This window comes from Hevea brasiliensis, chromosome 5 (genome assembly GCF_030052815.1).
Source record: "Hevea brasiliensis isolate MT/VB/25A 57/8 chromosome 5, ASM3005281v1, whole genome shotgun sequence".
In the NCBI taxonomy this organism is placed as follows: domain Eukaryota; kingdom Viridiplantae; phylum Streptophyta; class Magnoliopsida; order Malpighiales; family Euphorbiaceae; genus Hevea; species Hevea brasiliensis.
Window position 1 is genome coordinate 20,218,758 of NC_079497.1, and position 15,868 is coordinate 20,234,625.

At 34.0% G+C, this 15,868-nt stretch overlaps 1 protein-coding gene across 1 annotated transcript; it reads right to left on the reverse strand.

Moving 5' to 3' along the window:
* Positions 1 to 14,411: 14,411 nt before the first annotated feature.
* LOC110666008 (uncharacterized) lies at positions 14,412 to 15,234 on the reverse strand. The gene is made up of 3 exons (XM_058147698.1): positions 15,045 to 15,234; positions 14,942 to 15,006; positions 14,412 to 14,851 (listed from the first exon to the last, which is right to left on the reverse strand). The coding sequence occupies exons 1-3, from the start codon at positions 15,232 to 15,234 to the stop codon at positions 14,480 to 14,482; spliced, it is 627 nt and encodes a 208-aa protein (XP_058003681.1). The 3' UTR covers positions 14,412 to 14,479.
* Positions 15,235 to 15,868: the final 634 nt, after the last annotated feature.

The following is a 15,868-nucleotide window of genomic DNA, read 5'->3' on the forward strand; positions in this document are numbered from 1 at the left end:
AGGCATGAATGGACCATTTTTTTCTTTTTTTCTTTTTTTTTCTTTTTTTTTTTGCCTTTACTTTTAAAAAATCAAAACCGAACCATACCAGTATAACCAAAATTGAACCAAAAATCGGACCAAAAACTGAATCAAAACCGAAAAAAAAAAAAATCTCCAAAACTGAATCTTCGGCCCCTTATACCTTCAACTCTCACGTGCAGGAAGAAAAAAATTCTATCCTAGGCTATGGTACACTGGACACACCAACAGGGGGTGGTCCAGGACGATCCTTCCCTCACGAACAAAGGATTTATATCCTTAAAGTTTAACCATAAGTAAGCATCCTCTTGCTTAACATGGGTTTTGACATGGACTTGGGCCTATATACACATTGGGTTTATGCATAGGCCTAGGTTCATCTCAACTACCACTAGAACTTATGGTTTGAACAGTAAGGATACGAATCCAGCACAACAAAAATCTATGGGGTACCTAGGGTTGAAATCTATGGCTCATGGGTTTTATTGGGTAGGAAAAGGGCCACCCATGCGAGAGCTTGTCCATTAAGCACAACGGCCAGAGCTGTGGCTCTTTTATATACTCGAGGGTACGAGCATGGGGTGCTAGCATTCACCAATTCGTCATAGCTCAAGTAGAACCATGATCTCCTTGGCTAGCACTAACAGGGCTAAAAGGGTAAGGGTGATCCGTGTGATAGTGTAGTGCAGTGCAAAAAGTTTAATAAAGGAATAATATTAGACTAATAGAAACATGTTGGAGTAACTATCCATTTAATCCCCAGCGGAGTCGCCAAACTATGGGAGGTGGGGGGCGTGAGGCGAAATATCATCCATTAGAATTATATAAAATGCACCAGGTAATGCCCAGGAAAGATGGTGGAGTCACAATGGTCTCACTTAAGTACCACCTCCTTAGACAGCATTTCCTAGACATGCACTTCATACAATCCTAATAGAATCAAACCACTGGTAAGTACCGTCTTCCCATAACACTACCACGGTACTAAGGATTTATGCCACGAAGGCATAGATAGACAGGAGTCGCCACCCGGGTAATAACCGGGACATATTCAGTGTTTCTTCCGAGGGTCATGGATGGCAACTTACTCCTTGCAGAGTTTCCACAACCGTCATTACCATAGCCCAATGTCTAGGTTCGGTATAGTGGGTAAGTAAGGGGAAGGTATTAGGCACCCCTTACGCCTGGTCTAACCTCGTTAATTCGAGTGCCAGTCCTCTACTAATGTTTCTAGAAGTCTTGTTTATTATTCCTTTATTAAACTTTATCCTAAAAAAATGCAATTCTAATCTTACACACGCAAGTAATTCACAAAAAGGTTGTTGTTTACACACAATTTTCATGCACAAGTAATTCTTATCTATGGAGTTGCTAATTATTTAAATGATATTTACCAGATGACTAAAATTAATTTATTATTGGGAATTTAATTTACAAAAAAATTTAATTTCAAATAACCCTACGTTTCTATTTAACCTAATTAATTAATTTTCCCCAAGTTACCCTAAGGATAATTGAACTAAGTTAATTATGTACATGTGTAATTTATTCTAATATCACATAAGTCCCAAACAATCACAACCTAATAAAGATTTCTAACATGCAAATTTATTTTACAATTACCAAGTATTAAATTAAATTTATTTTACATGCCAATGTTAGTTTAATTTACAAACAAGATTAATTTTAATTTACAAAGTATTTATTTAAATTAATTACATGCAAAAGTCAGTTAAATTAAAAACAAAGTTAATTTTAATTTACCAAATAAAAGTTCTATTATTACTACAATTTTATGCCAATGGTTATTTGAGAAGTTTAGAGCTACTTACCTATTGGTAAATGCAGTTGCCATTGGGGCAAGCTACCCTTAAAAAAGGGTCTTCTCTTCTACTATGGCAATGATATCCCTGGCTTACTCCCGTTTAGCTCCATATAAGCTCCACGCAAATGCCCTCTTTAGTACTTACCTTAGGGCTACTTACCAATTTTGTTTGTAATAAAAAAATAAAGAAACTAAAGAAAATAATAAAAGTACGAGAAACAGAAACTAAACATGTGCAGAGTTGTGTATCCCCTCAAATTAAACATGATTACATGATCTATATGAACATATAAAATAAATTGAAGACAAAGAGCATAAAATTAAAAAATTGTGTGGCATAGATCTTGAAAAGAAAACAATAAAAACTGACCTTCCAGAAATCTTATATGAAAATCTTCTTGAAGAAAAGAAAAAAAATAAGGAAGAACTCAAAGAATCTTAAATATCTCTAAATTTCTTATAGCTCTGAATTTTCTCTTCCTCTTTCCTCCCCATCATCCCCTTCTTCCCTTCTCTAGTAGGGTATTTATAGCGTTTTGGGAGAGAGGTGTGATAGGGTTTGGAGTCTTAGGATGATAAAGTTTAGATAACTTAAACAACTACAATTGCAGAATTCGAATAAGACTGGGATATGGGTGAGGTGTTTCAACCAATAGGAAGACAGGAAAAAATGGAAGGCACCAATAGGGAATGAGGAAGAGGTGTGATAGGATTTGGAGTCTTAGGGTAATAAAGTTTAGATGACTTAAACAACTACGATTGCAGAATTCGAATAAGACTGGGATATGGGTGAGGTGTTTCAACCAATAGGAAGACAGGAAAAAAATGGAAGGCACCAATAGGGAATGAGGAAGAGGTGTGGTAGGATTTGGAGTCTTAGGGTGATAAAGTTTAGATGACTTAAACAACTACGATTGCAGAATTCGAATAAGACTGGGATATGGGTGAAGTGTTTCAACCAATAGGAAGACAGGAAAAAATGGAAGGCACCAATAGGAAGTGAGAAAGAGAGTGGGGCCAAGGAGGAGAGAGATATTTTGTTATTTTAATTTTTAGAAAATAATTAAATGGGTCCCATTTAAAATTCGTAACTAGGCTTTCTTAGGCCCATAGAGCCCAATTAAACTTAATTAAATCCATTTAAGAACTACCCATATTAAATTTAAACAAAACAAAATTTTATTTAAATTTAATTAAATTAATTTCCCCAAAACTTTATTATTATTTTTATTTTTTCAAGATCATGCCACGGAATTAATAATTCAGCTCCATGCCTCCAATTATATCTTACAGTCATATAATTTTTCATCATCGGATTTTCCACGGCCTCAATACACATACTCATCACAAAATAAGGGTTTACACATGTCATTTCAGCAAAGGAGATAATTGTACAACTTGACTTGACATATGAAGAAGAGCCGATAAGGATCTTGGCATGAGAGATAAAAGAGCTCAGAAATAAGAGAATTCCACTAGTGAAAGTTCTGTGGAGACATCATAACACGGAGGAGGCGACATGGGAGAGCGAGGAGACAATGAGGTAGTAGTTCCCTCAGCTCTTCACACTAGGTAAATTTTGAGGATGAAATTTTATTTTGAGGGGAAGAATTGTAACGCCCTCACCTTAGGTAGTCCATATATTATGCTGTTTCAATGACTAATGTTTATTTGGACAGCTAGAATATCTGGAACTACACTTAAATTATAGTGAGGAGATATAAAATGATGAAATAAAGGCTAAGAAAAATTAAAGAAAAATATAAGAAATAAAATGCAATAGGTTAAAGGAGCTGGGACTCCGGTGATTGGTAACCGTACTGGGAAGCAACTGTGAGGACAGTTCCGACCCCAGACCCATGAGGAACCCTATGAAATAAATTTTGGAAACTTAATTGAAGGTTTACTCAGGTATAAATGACATTAAAAATATCAAAGAAAATTTAAGAAAATTTAGTTAATCGGTACAGACAAATATAACCCGACAAGTATAACGAAGAGCATTTTGGTTATTTCAACCCCAAAATTAAATTTTGACCTAAATGTCAATTAAATTGAGAGAGATTAAAATACATAAAATAAATTAAAAAGTGAAATTATGTATAGAAATGAGAAAAGAAAAGAAAAGAAAAAAGAAATATAATTTATTTGTCACACCTTACCCCTCTGTAAGGCATAACATGATCCCGTAGAATACCTAATGAACTACCAAACTTTAACTACCGATAACTCATTAAGTACCCTACAAGGAATTTTAAAATAATTTTCTTATTTTTGACAAGTGGTGAGCATTTTCTAATAGGTATTTAAAACATGTGATTAAAAGTAAATCTAGTTAATATTTTTAGTCCATTTTATTTTTCCACAAATTTTATAAAAATTTTGACATAGTTCTGTCTGTATTTTGAGAAACCAGTTCTTCAAATACCTGTAAAAAGCACTTCTAAAAATGTTTTCTCAACAACTGTTTCAATTTCACAATCAAACTCAAGCCATTTCAACAACTCCACAATCATTTCAATCAATTTCTCAAGTTCAAAATTCAATAATCCTCAAAATACTAGCAATACGTTTCATTCAAATTAAATAAAATAGTTCCACTCATATTTCATTAGAGACAAAACAATTTATATACATTCTTATAAAATTTACATTAAAAGAAATACAAACTAAACTTTATTACAAACTTCATACAAATTTTGTACAAGCTGCTCAAGACCCATTTACATGTCCATACATTTATATGCAATACATACATTAAAAGAAATATTTACAATTAAGGTATAAATTATACCCGATGACTTCAAGTTGATAGCTCCTCATACCTCAGCAGCTCAGTCTACTGCTCCTCTAGTCTCTATATCTGCGACAGCAATAAAAGCTATCGCTGAGTACTAGGACTCAGTGGTGCACAACATACTAAAATAATCTTTATGCAGAAATAAAATCACATTTATTCAAAATTTGCACTGAACTTGCGAGTTAAACACAAAACATAATTTATGAGATTTTAATCCCAAACAATTTCATTTTGAAGTATCAAATCACATTTCATAAAACCCACAGTTAGATCATGCCATTCGAAACAAATAGAATCTCAATAGCCAGAGGCTAAAGAGAAATCACATAACAAGGCTAGCTAGCTCAAATATATGGATATCCATTCACATCCTCTTCTACTGGCACACCTCAACACTTCTCCAGAGAAGGAATCAAAATTCGAAACTAATTACCCCCACTGGTCGTGCTAGTGAGGTGTTCAAATATATGGTCATGACACTGTGGTTTCAAAACTTATCTTAACAATTTGCTAAACATTGTCATTTCAAATATACACAACTAACTTTCCATAATTTAAATCAAAGCATCATAAAAATTGTCATAATTCACTTATTCAAATTATTCAAAACAATATGCAGAAATAATTTACAAAAGTTATACGTTGTGCACAAACCTCAAACGAGTCGTCTGTTGGCCTTGACTCGACTTCTTGGGTTCTATCCCAGTATTCTTTTCCACTAAAACACACAATTTCACAGTGTTTCAGTACCATAACTTAGCATAAATCCAAAAATAAATTTAACTTCACTTTTACCTAGCTCTAACGTGTTAAACTTGACGTTCTTGAAATTTTGTGTTTTGGGTTACTATTCACTATACTATTCAAGTCAAATTATTGACTTTCTAAGGCTTAATAGGTATGAGAATTCCAACTTTACCCACTACCGCATTTTGGTCACCAAACTTGTTGGTTTTGGTCATTTTCTCAACACTAAGTCTTTTAGGCAAAATTGCCAAATTTTTAGTTTTGGTGTCCCTAGTTGTACTGTTTCATTGGTCAGTTTACTGTTGAAATTTGGCAAAACTTTCTTCATAGAAAATGTTCCCTATTTTCTTAAGTTTATTCTCCTTTTTGAATCACCCTAATTGGAGTTTTGTAGCCCAAGTTAAAGCCAAAATACAGTTACTGTTCATGCTGCAGAATTTGGTTCTGCAGATTTATTGATCCAACTTCGTTCAGCAATTTGATCAAGTTAAGTCCATAATTTGGTCTAATTTCCTTCATATGAAATGTTCTACTATGTATTAGGTTTTTATCAGTTTAAGAATCACCTAAATCGGAGTTTTCTAGAGAGAGTTATAGCCATTGAAACTTTACTGTTCATATGACAAATCTGCAGTTCTGCAAGTTCAGGTCACCAACTTTGCTCAGTAATTTGATTGGGTTAATGGCATAATTTGGGTTGGTGTTCTTCATGAAAGTTTTAGATCTATATGTCATCTAATCACTGGTAAAATTTCAGGTCATTATGACTTGCCTAGCTGGAGTTATGACCAAATGAATAAACACTGTTCATTTGGTCAGTTTGTGCAGAGGCATGCTGTGATTTCTCAACTTTGGTCAATTTGTTCACTAGGTTTTAGTCACTTTTTGGGCATGCTTCCTAAATGAAAATTGTGTCATTTAGTGCCTATTTTCATTCCCAATTTGTCCCATACCAATTGGACTTGTAAAATTTCATTTTTGGTCCCTCAAAGTTGACTTTTGGTCATGGTGCATACCCAATCCGAATTTGGCTTTGATTCAAACACTTCTAACACCCTTAATTAGGTCACAAATGGCCATTTCTTTCCTTAAACTATGTCAAATACATCATTTAGCACTTTTTTACATTTTTGGTCTTTAACCCTAATGTTCAAAACCCTAATTCACACTAATTGTTGCATTTACTTGATTCCATGCCTTAATCATAGTCATTCAACTAACTAAGGTTTATATACCCCTTTCAAACCATTCAATTCATGCAAATCATCCTCATAACCAAGCTGGCCGAAAATTAGTTTAGTCCCTCAACCAATTTTTCTTTTCATTTTAAGTTAGTTTCTATGTTCTTGATGCTACACATACACTAATTAAACTAAAAACTTGAAGTTTGCATTACTAACCTTGTTAGGTGTCTTTGAACTTTCACTTCCTCTCAATTTTGTTCAATTTTTTGATGACCAATCTTCCTCTCAAGTGATTAAATCAAGTTTTTATGGGAGAATTTGGGGTAAGGTAGGGTCAAATGGGTGTTTAAAAGCTTGTATTCAAGCTTTCATGGAGGATCAATGGTGGAGTTTGGGAAAACCTTGGTTGCCGAAATCTTGAGGTAGGAGAAGGGTTCTATTTTTTTTTGTTTTTATGTAATTTAAGTCTTACTTTATGTATTTGAATGGGTTAAAAATTGTGGAAATTAAAATAATTAATTTTGACATCATTTTGATGTCATAAGGTGATGTAATTAACTTTTTCTTTTCTTTTCCTTTTTTTTGTGTTTTTCTATTAGTTCTTTAATTTAATTCCCGACTCTGAAATTTTATTTTCTCCGATTTTATTGGACAATTAGGTCAGGAGTAAGCTCTCGGGGTCAATTGACCAAATTGCCCCTCGCTGGTTTATCCCGGTTTGCAAATAATCCAATATTTCTTCTGACTCCCTGACCTAATTATTTGACTGGCTTAAAAGTTCTTTTTCATGATTTTCTCTTTTCCACTGTGTTCATAAGGGTCCTAAGGACCGCAGCATCACATTTTACGGTTCGAAATTTGAGTTTAAAATGACTTCGCAGTCGTTCCCGAGAAGGTCACCCATCGCTGTGATTCTCAGCTCGTTTAACTTCTTATGTTCTGTTTTTCTTATTTATACTTAACTAATTGAACATTACTAATTTTTTGTGTTTATGGCTTATTTAGTTGTCTTAGATGTGGTTCCAATCCCCTTAATTGTCCGGACCGACACCAGTCACCGGAACAGTGAAATATACCAGGCTATACAAATGGGGGTGTTATATTATTACCTAAGCATGATGTCACATCATTACAATTTACAACCAATTAAAATTGAATAACTATATATATAAGAGATAAGAAAGAGTAAAAAGAGACAAAAATGAAATAAAAGTCATCATTTTCTTCCTTATGTCTTCCATGGCCGAACCACACACCTTGAAGGCTTCCACCATTTTTCAACTTGCAAGCTCAATTTCTCTTCCTTTCTCATCCTAAAACTCATAAATCCCTTCACTAAAAATTGTCTCCATACCTTGAGGGAACTAGTGGCAGCCAAGAAAGAGAGAAATATTGAAGTTTCTACAAGCTTGGATATCTCTTGAACAAGGGTAGTGTAAGATTACTCTCCCTCTCTTCTTTAAGTATGTTAATCATGCCTAAGGGAGTGGAAATTGAATGAAATTGAAAGGAATTGTTGACTAATTGCATGACCCTAATTTCGGTCAGCCTAGGGAAGTGAGGGATGTTGAATTTAATTGAATTAAAATTTCAATCCTAGCTTAGATAACATGAAAGATATGATATATGTGTTTAATTGTATATGGTATGCATAAATTGAAAATTTTGAGTTAGGGTTTTGACCTAACTTTGGGGCTTTGGTGTTATTACTTGAAACTGGTGTTGTTAAGACTGATTGTTGCCTATTAGAAGTGCCATGTATGCTAATTGAAGTATGGGAGTTGAAGGAAATTGAAAATTTGGGAGTGTGTTTTCATACAGGTTTTAGGACCAATGAGTCCAGTGGAAAAATTGAGTTATAACTAGAGTTGTGTTACTCCAATTGGTATGAGGCCAATTAGAGATGAAATTAGGATCAAAATTCCCCATTTTTCATGAAGAAACCATGCCCAAAAATTATCTCCAAATTAACCTAAAAACTACTTGAATTCGGATGACCATAACCTAAACCCAGAAAAATGACCAAATGTTCATTTGGCCATAACTTCCTATAGAAAGATCAAAATGACCAGATTCTTATGGCATTGGAAAGGTTAGACATAGAAGCACAACTTTCATGAAGAACACAGAATCCAGAATTTCCTTTAACCAAATTAAATTGCTAGCACAAATTAAGTCAATAAAACTTTCCAGAACTAAACTGCCCAGAAATTCTGGACTTAGGCCTACCCAACCAGTTTTGGCAAAAATGACATAATTTGGTCCAAAAAATTTCAAATGCAATGAAACTAGTTTCAAATTTTTCATAAGACATAAATTTACAATATTGGTGTTTTGATCAAAACCCAGAACCCAAGGAAACATGGTCAAATTGCTAGAAAAACTTGGCACACCAAAACTTGGAATTGGACTAAACTATCACTTGACCACAGAACAGTATTTATAGCATATCTCCCATTAGGAAACTCCAATTGGGATGAGCCAAACTATTCTGGAAACCTAAGAAATAGAGATCCAACTTTGGTTCAGCAACTTCCCCCAAATTGTGAGTGTAAGGACCTTAAAATAGGTGTCAAAGGTACTGACCTAAACCTGAACCCTGATGGCACAGGTTACATGAGTCCAGGCCAGTAAATTGGCCATAACTCATTCTATACAACTCAAAAAATTGTAATTCAAAAATTTGAGTGATCATAAGACATAGGGTAACAACTCCTATGAAGAAATTAGGCCTAAAAGTAGCTGTAACATGTCCAATTAATTAGATAAAGATTTACTTCATAATCTACCTAATTTTGGACTCAAAAAGAGACAATGAACCAGTTGTGGTTATTTGACCATAACTTGAGTTCTAAAACTCCAAATGATATGATTAAAAAAGAAAAACAAAGACAAGACATAGAGGGACAACTTCCATGAAGGAAGTGTGGCCAAATAGTGGCCACATCTTGACCAATTTGCTAGGTAAATACAGTACACCAAATCTAAACCTAAAGAAAGGTTTAAGAAATTGTTTAATGCATAATATGTAAATTAATTACTTAAATTTCCAAATGCATAAATTACATAAAATTGTATGTGGGACCTACCTCCCACTACAAATTAACATAAAATTTGTATAAAGTAATTAATAATACTAATTTGCCCAAAGTATACATAGACTTATGTATATAGCTTGAATACCAATTAGGGACTACAGATTGCAGTACTGCTCACATGAATGATAATTGATAGACAACATATGTCTGAGATGTGTTCTACTGACTTTATGCCTGCCCGTTGGCCATAGTTTCTATTATTATTGCTGACTTTATGCCTGCCCGCTGGCCTTGTGCCTGACATGACCGATGTATGCTTGATAGACATACGAATGTCTAACTAGTATACTTCTGCATATCTGGCCTTTATAATTTGTTATAGTTTACTTGAGCACTGATATGAATTTAAGTAAACAGAATATGAGAGGAATTAGTATAAAAGACCCCGATAAATTCAATAATTTTCAAAGATCAATAAATATGTAAAGGACCAAAATTTTATAAAATTATACATAAATTAATTATGTTAGATTATTTTGTTACTTTTATTTTAAATCATGCACCACTAAGCGTCATGCACCACTAAGAGTCATGCTTAGCGCGTTGGTTTTCCCATCGTATAGGTACTGGAGACCAGCCACAGCAACAGCAACAGCAACAGCCGCAGCAGTAGTGCTCTGATAGAGTTTTGACTAGATCTGCCACAGTCTGAGAGTCACCTCTGCATTTTGTTTTTGGTGGGGCTCATGTATTAGATTTTGTATTTTTGGATCATTGTACATAAATAGAGTGTAATTCATTTTGATATTGTAAATTAATTGTAAATGGTTGTATATGAATCTTTTCTGAATCATATATTTTCTTGAAATTTTATGAGTAACCATGATATGACATGATGACATATGGAATATGAAATAGATATGATATTGATTTTGACAGATGAATAGTGGAACCCACCATATGCTAATATAACAGAGAAAACTTTATCCAGATTTCCACAAATATGAACTGTGATAAAAAGGAAAATTTCCACACATGGATAATATGAATAAAAAGGAATTTAACTTAACAATGTACATGACAGATAAGGTAGGGTGCTCCGGCACCGAATGTGGCACACCTTGCTTGGCTACACTGTAGATGGGTAAGGGGCGTCACAATAACCTTCATATTGCAGCCTTTTATGCCTTATATCATTAGTTGTGAATAAAATGCTTTTACAAAAAGAAGGCTAATATCAGATAATATTCTTTTCTGCCATGAAATTATGCATTATCCAAAGACTAGACACAAAGGCAAGAACTATGGGATGGCTTGTAAGCTGGATGTTAGCAAGGCTCATGAGTGTGTGGAATGGAATTATCTCAATCACATCCTGTAAAAATTAGGGATTTACAACTAGTGGATTTCTTGGATCAAGAGTTGCATTACTTCTGTCTTTTACACTCTCCAACTAAATGGGCATCAGGTTGGATTCATTAACCCCTATAGAGGGTTGAGATAGGGAGACCACCACATCTTTTTTTATTCTATGCAGAGACATGTTGTCATCTTCTAACATACATAGGATTTTTATTACCAGGCATAGTCTAGCTGTTACTCACCTTATGTTTGCTAGTGACTCAGTTATTTTCTCGAAAGTTACTACTAAGGCAATCCAACATATTAGAAATCTCTTATAGACATACTCAAAGGCTAGTGGAAAATCCATTAATTTTGCAAAATCTTCCATTTTCTTTAGTAAGAATACCCCTCAGGAGATTTGGGTAAGCATTTCCCATACTCTTCAGATGGCTAATATTGGTGGTCAACATAAGTTCTAGGATTGCCATCCATAGTCTCAAAATCTAAACAACAAACCTTTGTTGTTCTCTTGGATAAAATTCAAAAGAAGCTTGCAAAATGGAAAAAGCAACTATTGTCTCAAGGAGGAAAGGAAACTCTTCCTAAATCCATAGTATCTACTATGCTAGTTTTATGCGATGTCCTGCTTTAAAACGTCTACTTCTCTCTATCATTCTATCAATAAGTTAATGGCAAACTTTTGGTGGGGGGGGAATCAAAAGATGAAAAGAAATAACATTGGATTTCCTGGAATGATATGTGCCTAGGCAAATTTGTTGCAAGGTTAGGGTTTAAAGACTTAAAGAGTTTCAATCAGGCCTTCCTGGCCAAACAAGAGTGGCAAATCATATCTAACCCCCAATCCCTCCTGAGTAGGGTTCTTAAAGGAAGAAATTTCCATTCCTCATCCTTAATGAAAGCAAAGATGGGAGGAGATCCATCTTAGGGTTGGAAGAGCCTTCTTTGAGGTAGAGAGATTCTATTGAAAGGCATTAGATGGCAAGTGCATAATGGTCACTCTATTTTATGCAAAGAGGATAATTAGATACCCAATTCATTTCCCAACCTTCCTCTGGTCAAGGAGAATCCAAATCCTCATCTTAATTAGGTGGTCCAACTCAAAGACCGAGATAGATTCTAATGGAACATTCAAGCTTTGATGGAGGTCTTTCAATGAGGAAATTTCCAATATAATGTCCATTCCAATTTCTATGGTGGAGAGGGATGACTAATTTGTTTGGCACAGCATGCAAAATGGGAAATACTCTATTCAATCTAGCTATCACTTAACTCACAACATTAAGATTGCCAATTCTATGGCATCATTTACTGGTTCAGGTCCTTCCCAACATGCAACTTTGGCATTCTGGAGAAGAATTTGGAGTATTCAACTACCTCTTAAGCTATACATCTTCTTCTAGAATTGGTTCAGAGAAAGACTTCCTTCAAATTCTTTTCTAAAAATTATAGATTTCCTCATATGCACGCGTAGTGCTCTTTTTATGGTAAAAGGGAAATTTTACTTCATCTATTTTTCTCTTGTCCAACTGTAGTGGAGATTTAATTGCATTCCCCTTTCAGATTGAGTTCATCCTTATTGAAGGGTACATTTACAAAGGATTGCTAGTTGGAGATATCAAACTCTTTTGTGAATCATGAAAATGGTAGAGAGTTGTCCTCACAATATATTTTATTTCTATGGCATGTTTGGAAAAACAAAAACCGCAAAGTTTTCAACAACCAGCCATTACTTTTTCATCAAGTAAATTGTGGTAGCAAATAATCATTTTGAAGAGTTTCAGGAATCACTTGGTCCCCTAAGCCTATCCATCTATCTTCATCTCTAGTCTAGGCATGGTATCCTCCCCGCCCCCCCAACCCCACCCCCACCCCCCCCACCCCGGCTAATTATGTTGAAATTAATTTTGATGTGTCACCTAACTCCAGAAGCAACATGGGTACAGTAGCAGCTATTGCTAGAGATTGTGGTGGTAATCTGCTTAGCTGGTCATGCAAGAAAATTCAGCACATATCAGACCCCTTTGATCCTTGAAAGACTTGCATGCCATGAAGCAATGTTATGGTTGTTGCCAAGGGTTTCATAACATCATTGTGGAAAAGGATTCTCTTTTAGTTATCAGTAGTGTTAATGGTGCCTTGGTTCCTTAGCAAATTTATGGAATTGTTCAAGATGTCCTCTCTTTTACTTCTAATTTTAGTGCATTTTCCTTTCAATTTGTAAGAGAGATAGGAACTAAGCAGCCCATTTTTTAGCTGCCAAAGCTATTTAGGATGATTCGTTCTTGTTAAATCCTATAGCTCAGCACTATTGTGTAATGTCTGCCTTATATTCCGAAGGCTTCAATGAAATCATCATCTTTAGTCAAAAAAAAAAAAAAACTATTGTTTCATGGATCTCTCTTTTTTAAGTGTCAATTATATTTTTTCTTACCATAAATAAATGGGATAAATTACATAAATAGTACCTCAACTTAAAAATATATAATAATAAGGTACCTAAACATAAAACCTTCCTAATTTTTAATTTAAGTAACATAAAACACCTTATCACCTTCAATAATTGATTTCTGGGTTATTTTTGCTGACATAACGCTTGTTAGATTAAGAATATATATATATATATTCTTTATTAATTTGACACTTATAAAAAAAATAATTGTTCTTTCTCTACTCACAATTTTGGTGATTTAATTTGCTTAAATTGACCCTTTAACAACCTAGAAATTGTTTAACGAAACTCCCAATCCATGAAAATATATATTTTTTTAATTTTATGAATGACACGCTAACATAGATAACTTAAAAATTAACTGCTAAAATTCACAAGAGTTTTATGTAACAAATTAAATTTTAGGTACTTTACTGTTACAAACTACTAAGTTGACGTACTATATGTATAATTTAACCTAAATAAATGTTTAAAAATATTAATAAAAATTTAATTTTTTTTTTAAGAAATAACAACTTAAATAATATCAAAAAAGATAAAATTCATGGAAACAGAGGGTTCTGCATGATTTTCAGGGATCCCAAATTGAACCGAAAAAATTGTACTGAATTAGAACCAAATCAAGAACCGAATTTATATATATATTTTTCTATAATTTTTTTAGATGTATTATATACTTTCAATATAATTATATATATTTATATATGTATATATGATTATAAACTAAATACAACTTAATATTATATTTCTTTTGTAAACTTAGGATTATATAATATACTTAATCCTAAATTATATGTGTATATTATATATGTATTTTAAAGTTAAAAATTATATAATTTAAAAATAATTAAAAAAATATATTATATATTAATTTAAATATAACTTTTTAAATAAATAATTATATGAAATTATTTTAAAAACCTAGAATCAAGTAAAACTATACCTAACCATACCGAAGATTAAAAACTATAACGAGCCGAAATTGAAATGATAAAGGATCAAGCTATAATTGTACTAAAATTTCGATTCGATTTTGATTTATAACGTAGATCAAAACCGCACACCCTCTACCCATGTAGGCTTTTCACGTGAAACAAAGAGCATTGCAAGAACAGTAGCAAGCGCATTAGTTGTCAGGGTAATGATCAACAGCTGGACGATAACCCTGCAGAAAGATCCATTTGTTCTGCGGAATTGTTTCTTGTCCTTACCACCTTTTGAGTTTACCTTCCAGCCCTTCTTTCCAATTTTCTTGTAGTAATTGTTGCTATCTTTGTCTTTACTAAACTTCCTCTGCTTGCTTCTAACAGTGCGTGATAACGTATTAGGAATTGGATCATACACATCAGGAGCCCAACTCACATGCAGCTTCCTTGGGGATGCTCCCAGCTTTTCTCTGCTTCCTTTCATGGCAGAGACAAGCTTCAAAGAAAGAAAACATCAAGTAAACTGTCAACAGAAAGTTCTGGGAAATTAAACAATAGTAGGACATGTATTGTGAACAAAGCATACAGGCAATGCAGGCTGTGTGGGTTCCACAGAGAAAAGCAGTGGCAACGTTTTTTCAGGTTCATCATCTTCTTCAGATAGCAATTTTGCAGTTTTTTTTAGAGACTCCCTAACGAGTTCTCCCCATATGGCTCAAGCTTTTCGAGTTCCTCCTCTGCATCAATGGCATCATCTACATGAGATGCACGTGTTTCTTGTTTTACATCTTCTACATGCACAAAATTGCGAAAATTGCTTTCAATTTCATCTACCAGAGCAGCACCACCAACCGCACATCGACGGGAGATCACTTCCATTAATAACACCGCCAAACAAGAAACAGATAAACTGCAAAACAAGAACGTATACGTCGAGTGTTTTACAAAGAAAATCCATCAAAATCAACGATAAGTGAGTAATTGAATTGCTGATAGTCTCAATCAATATCATCAATAGAAAACAAATCAATAAATATTATGGGGGCTAAAAACGTTATGATCATATGCAAAATTGTCCGTATTAAACGCAATTAGATCAAATCACAGGCTTTCCCATATATTCATCAAATTAAATTTCATTGATCAAGAACAAGATGCGCACATAAACCCATCAAACGTATAGTGTCTAATACCACAAAGACACACAAAACCTCTTATGATGTCCCTGAATAGCTCTTATCAAGTCCAACCAAATCATCCAAACTCCATTTCTCAAACCCGATTATGTCGACAGATAGATGCTAATCGTAGAAATCCAGAAAGCCAAAACCCAAAAAGGAACGAATAGAGAGAGAGAGAGAGAGAGAGAGAGGACGAGACAGAAAAACCACAAGAGAATAGAGATTAGAAATAAACGGAAATTGATAGGGGATCATGAGAGAGAATCCATTGGCCTGGATATGGAGAATTTTCTGGGATAGAGGAGAGGAGTTTTGGATGAGTGAAAGAAAGA

Coding starts and splice junctions, on each gene's coding strand:
- LOC110666008 (XM_058147698.1), bottom strand. CDS start 15,234: ATGGAAGTGATCTCCCGTCGATGTGCGGTTGGTGGTGCTGCTCTGGTA. Junction 15,007..15,044: donor TGGGGAGAACTCGTTAGGGA/GTCTCTAAAAAA, acceptor TATCTGAAGAAG/ATGATGAACCTGAAAAAACG. Junction 14,852..14,941: donor CCACACAGCCTGCATTGCCT/GTATGCTTTGTT, acceptor CTTTCTTTGAAG/CTTGTCTCTGCCATGAAAGG.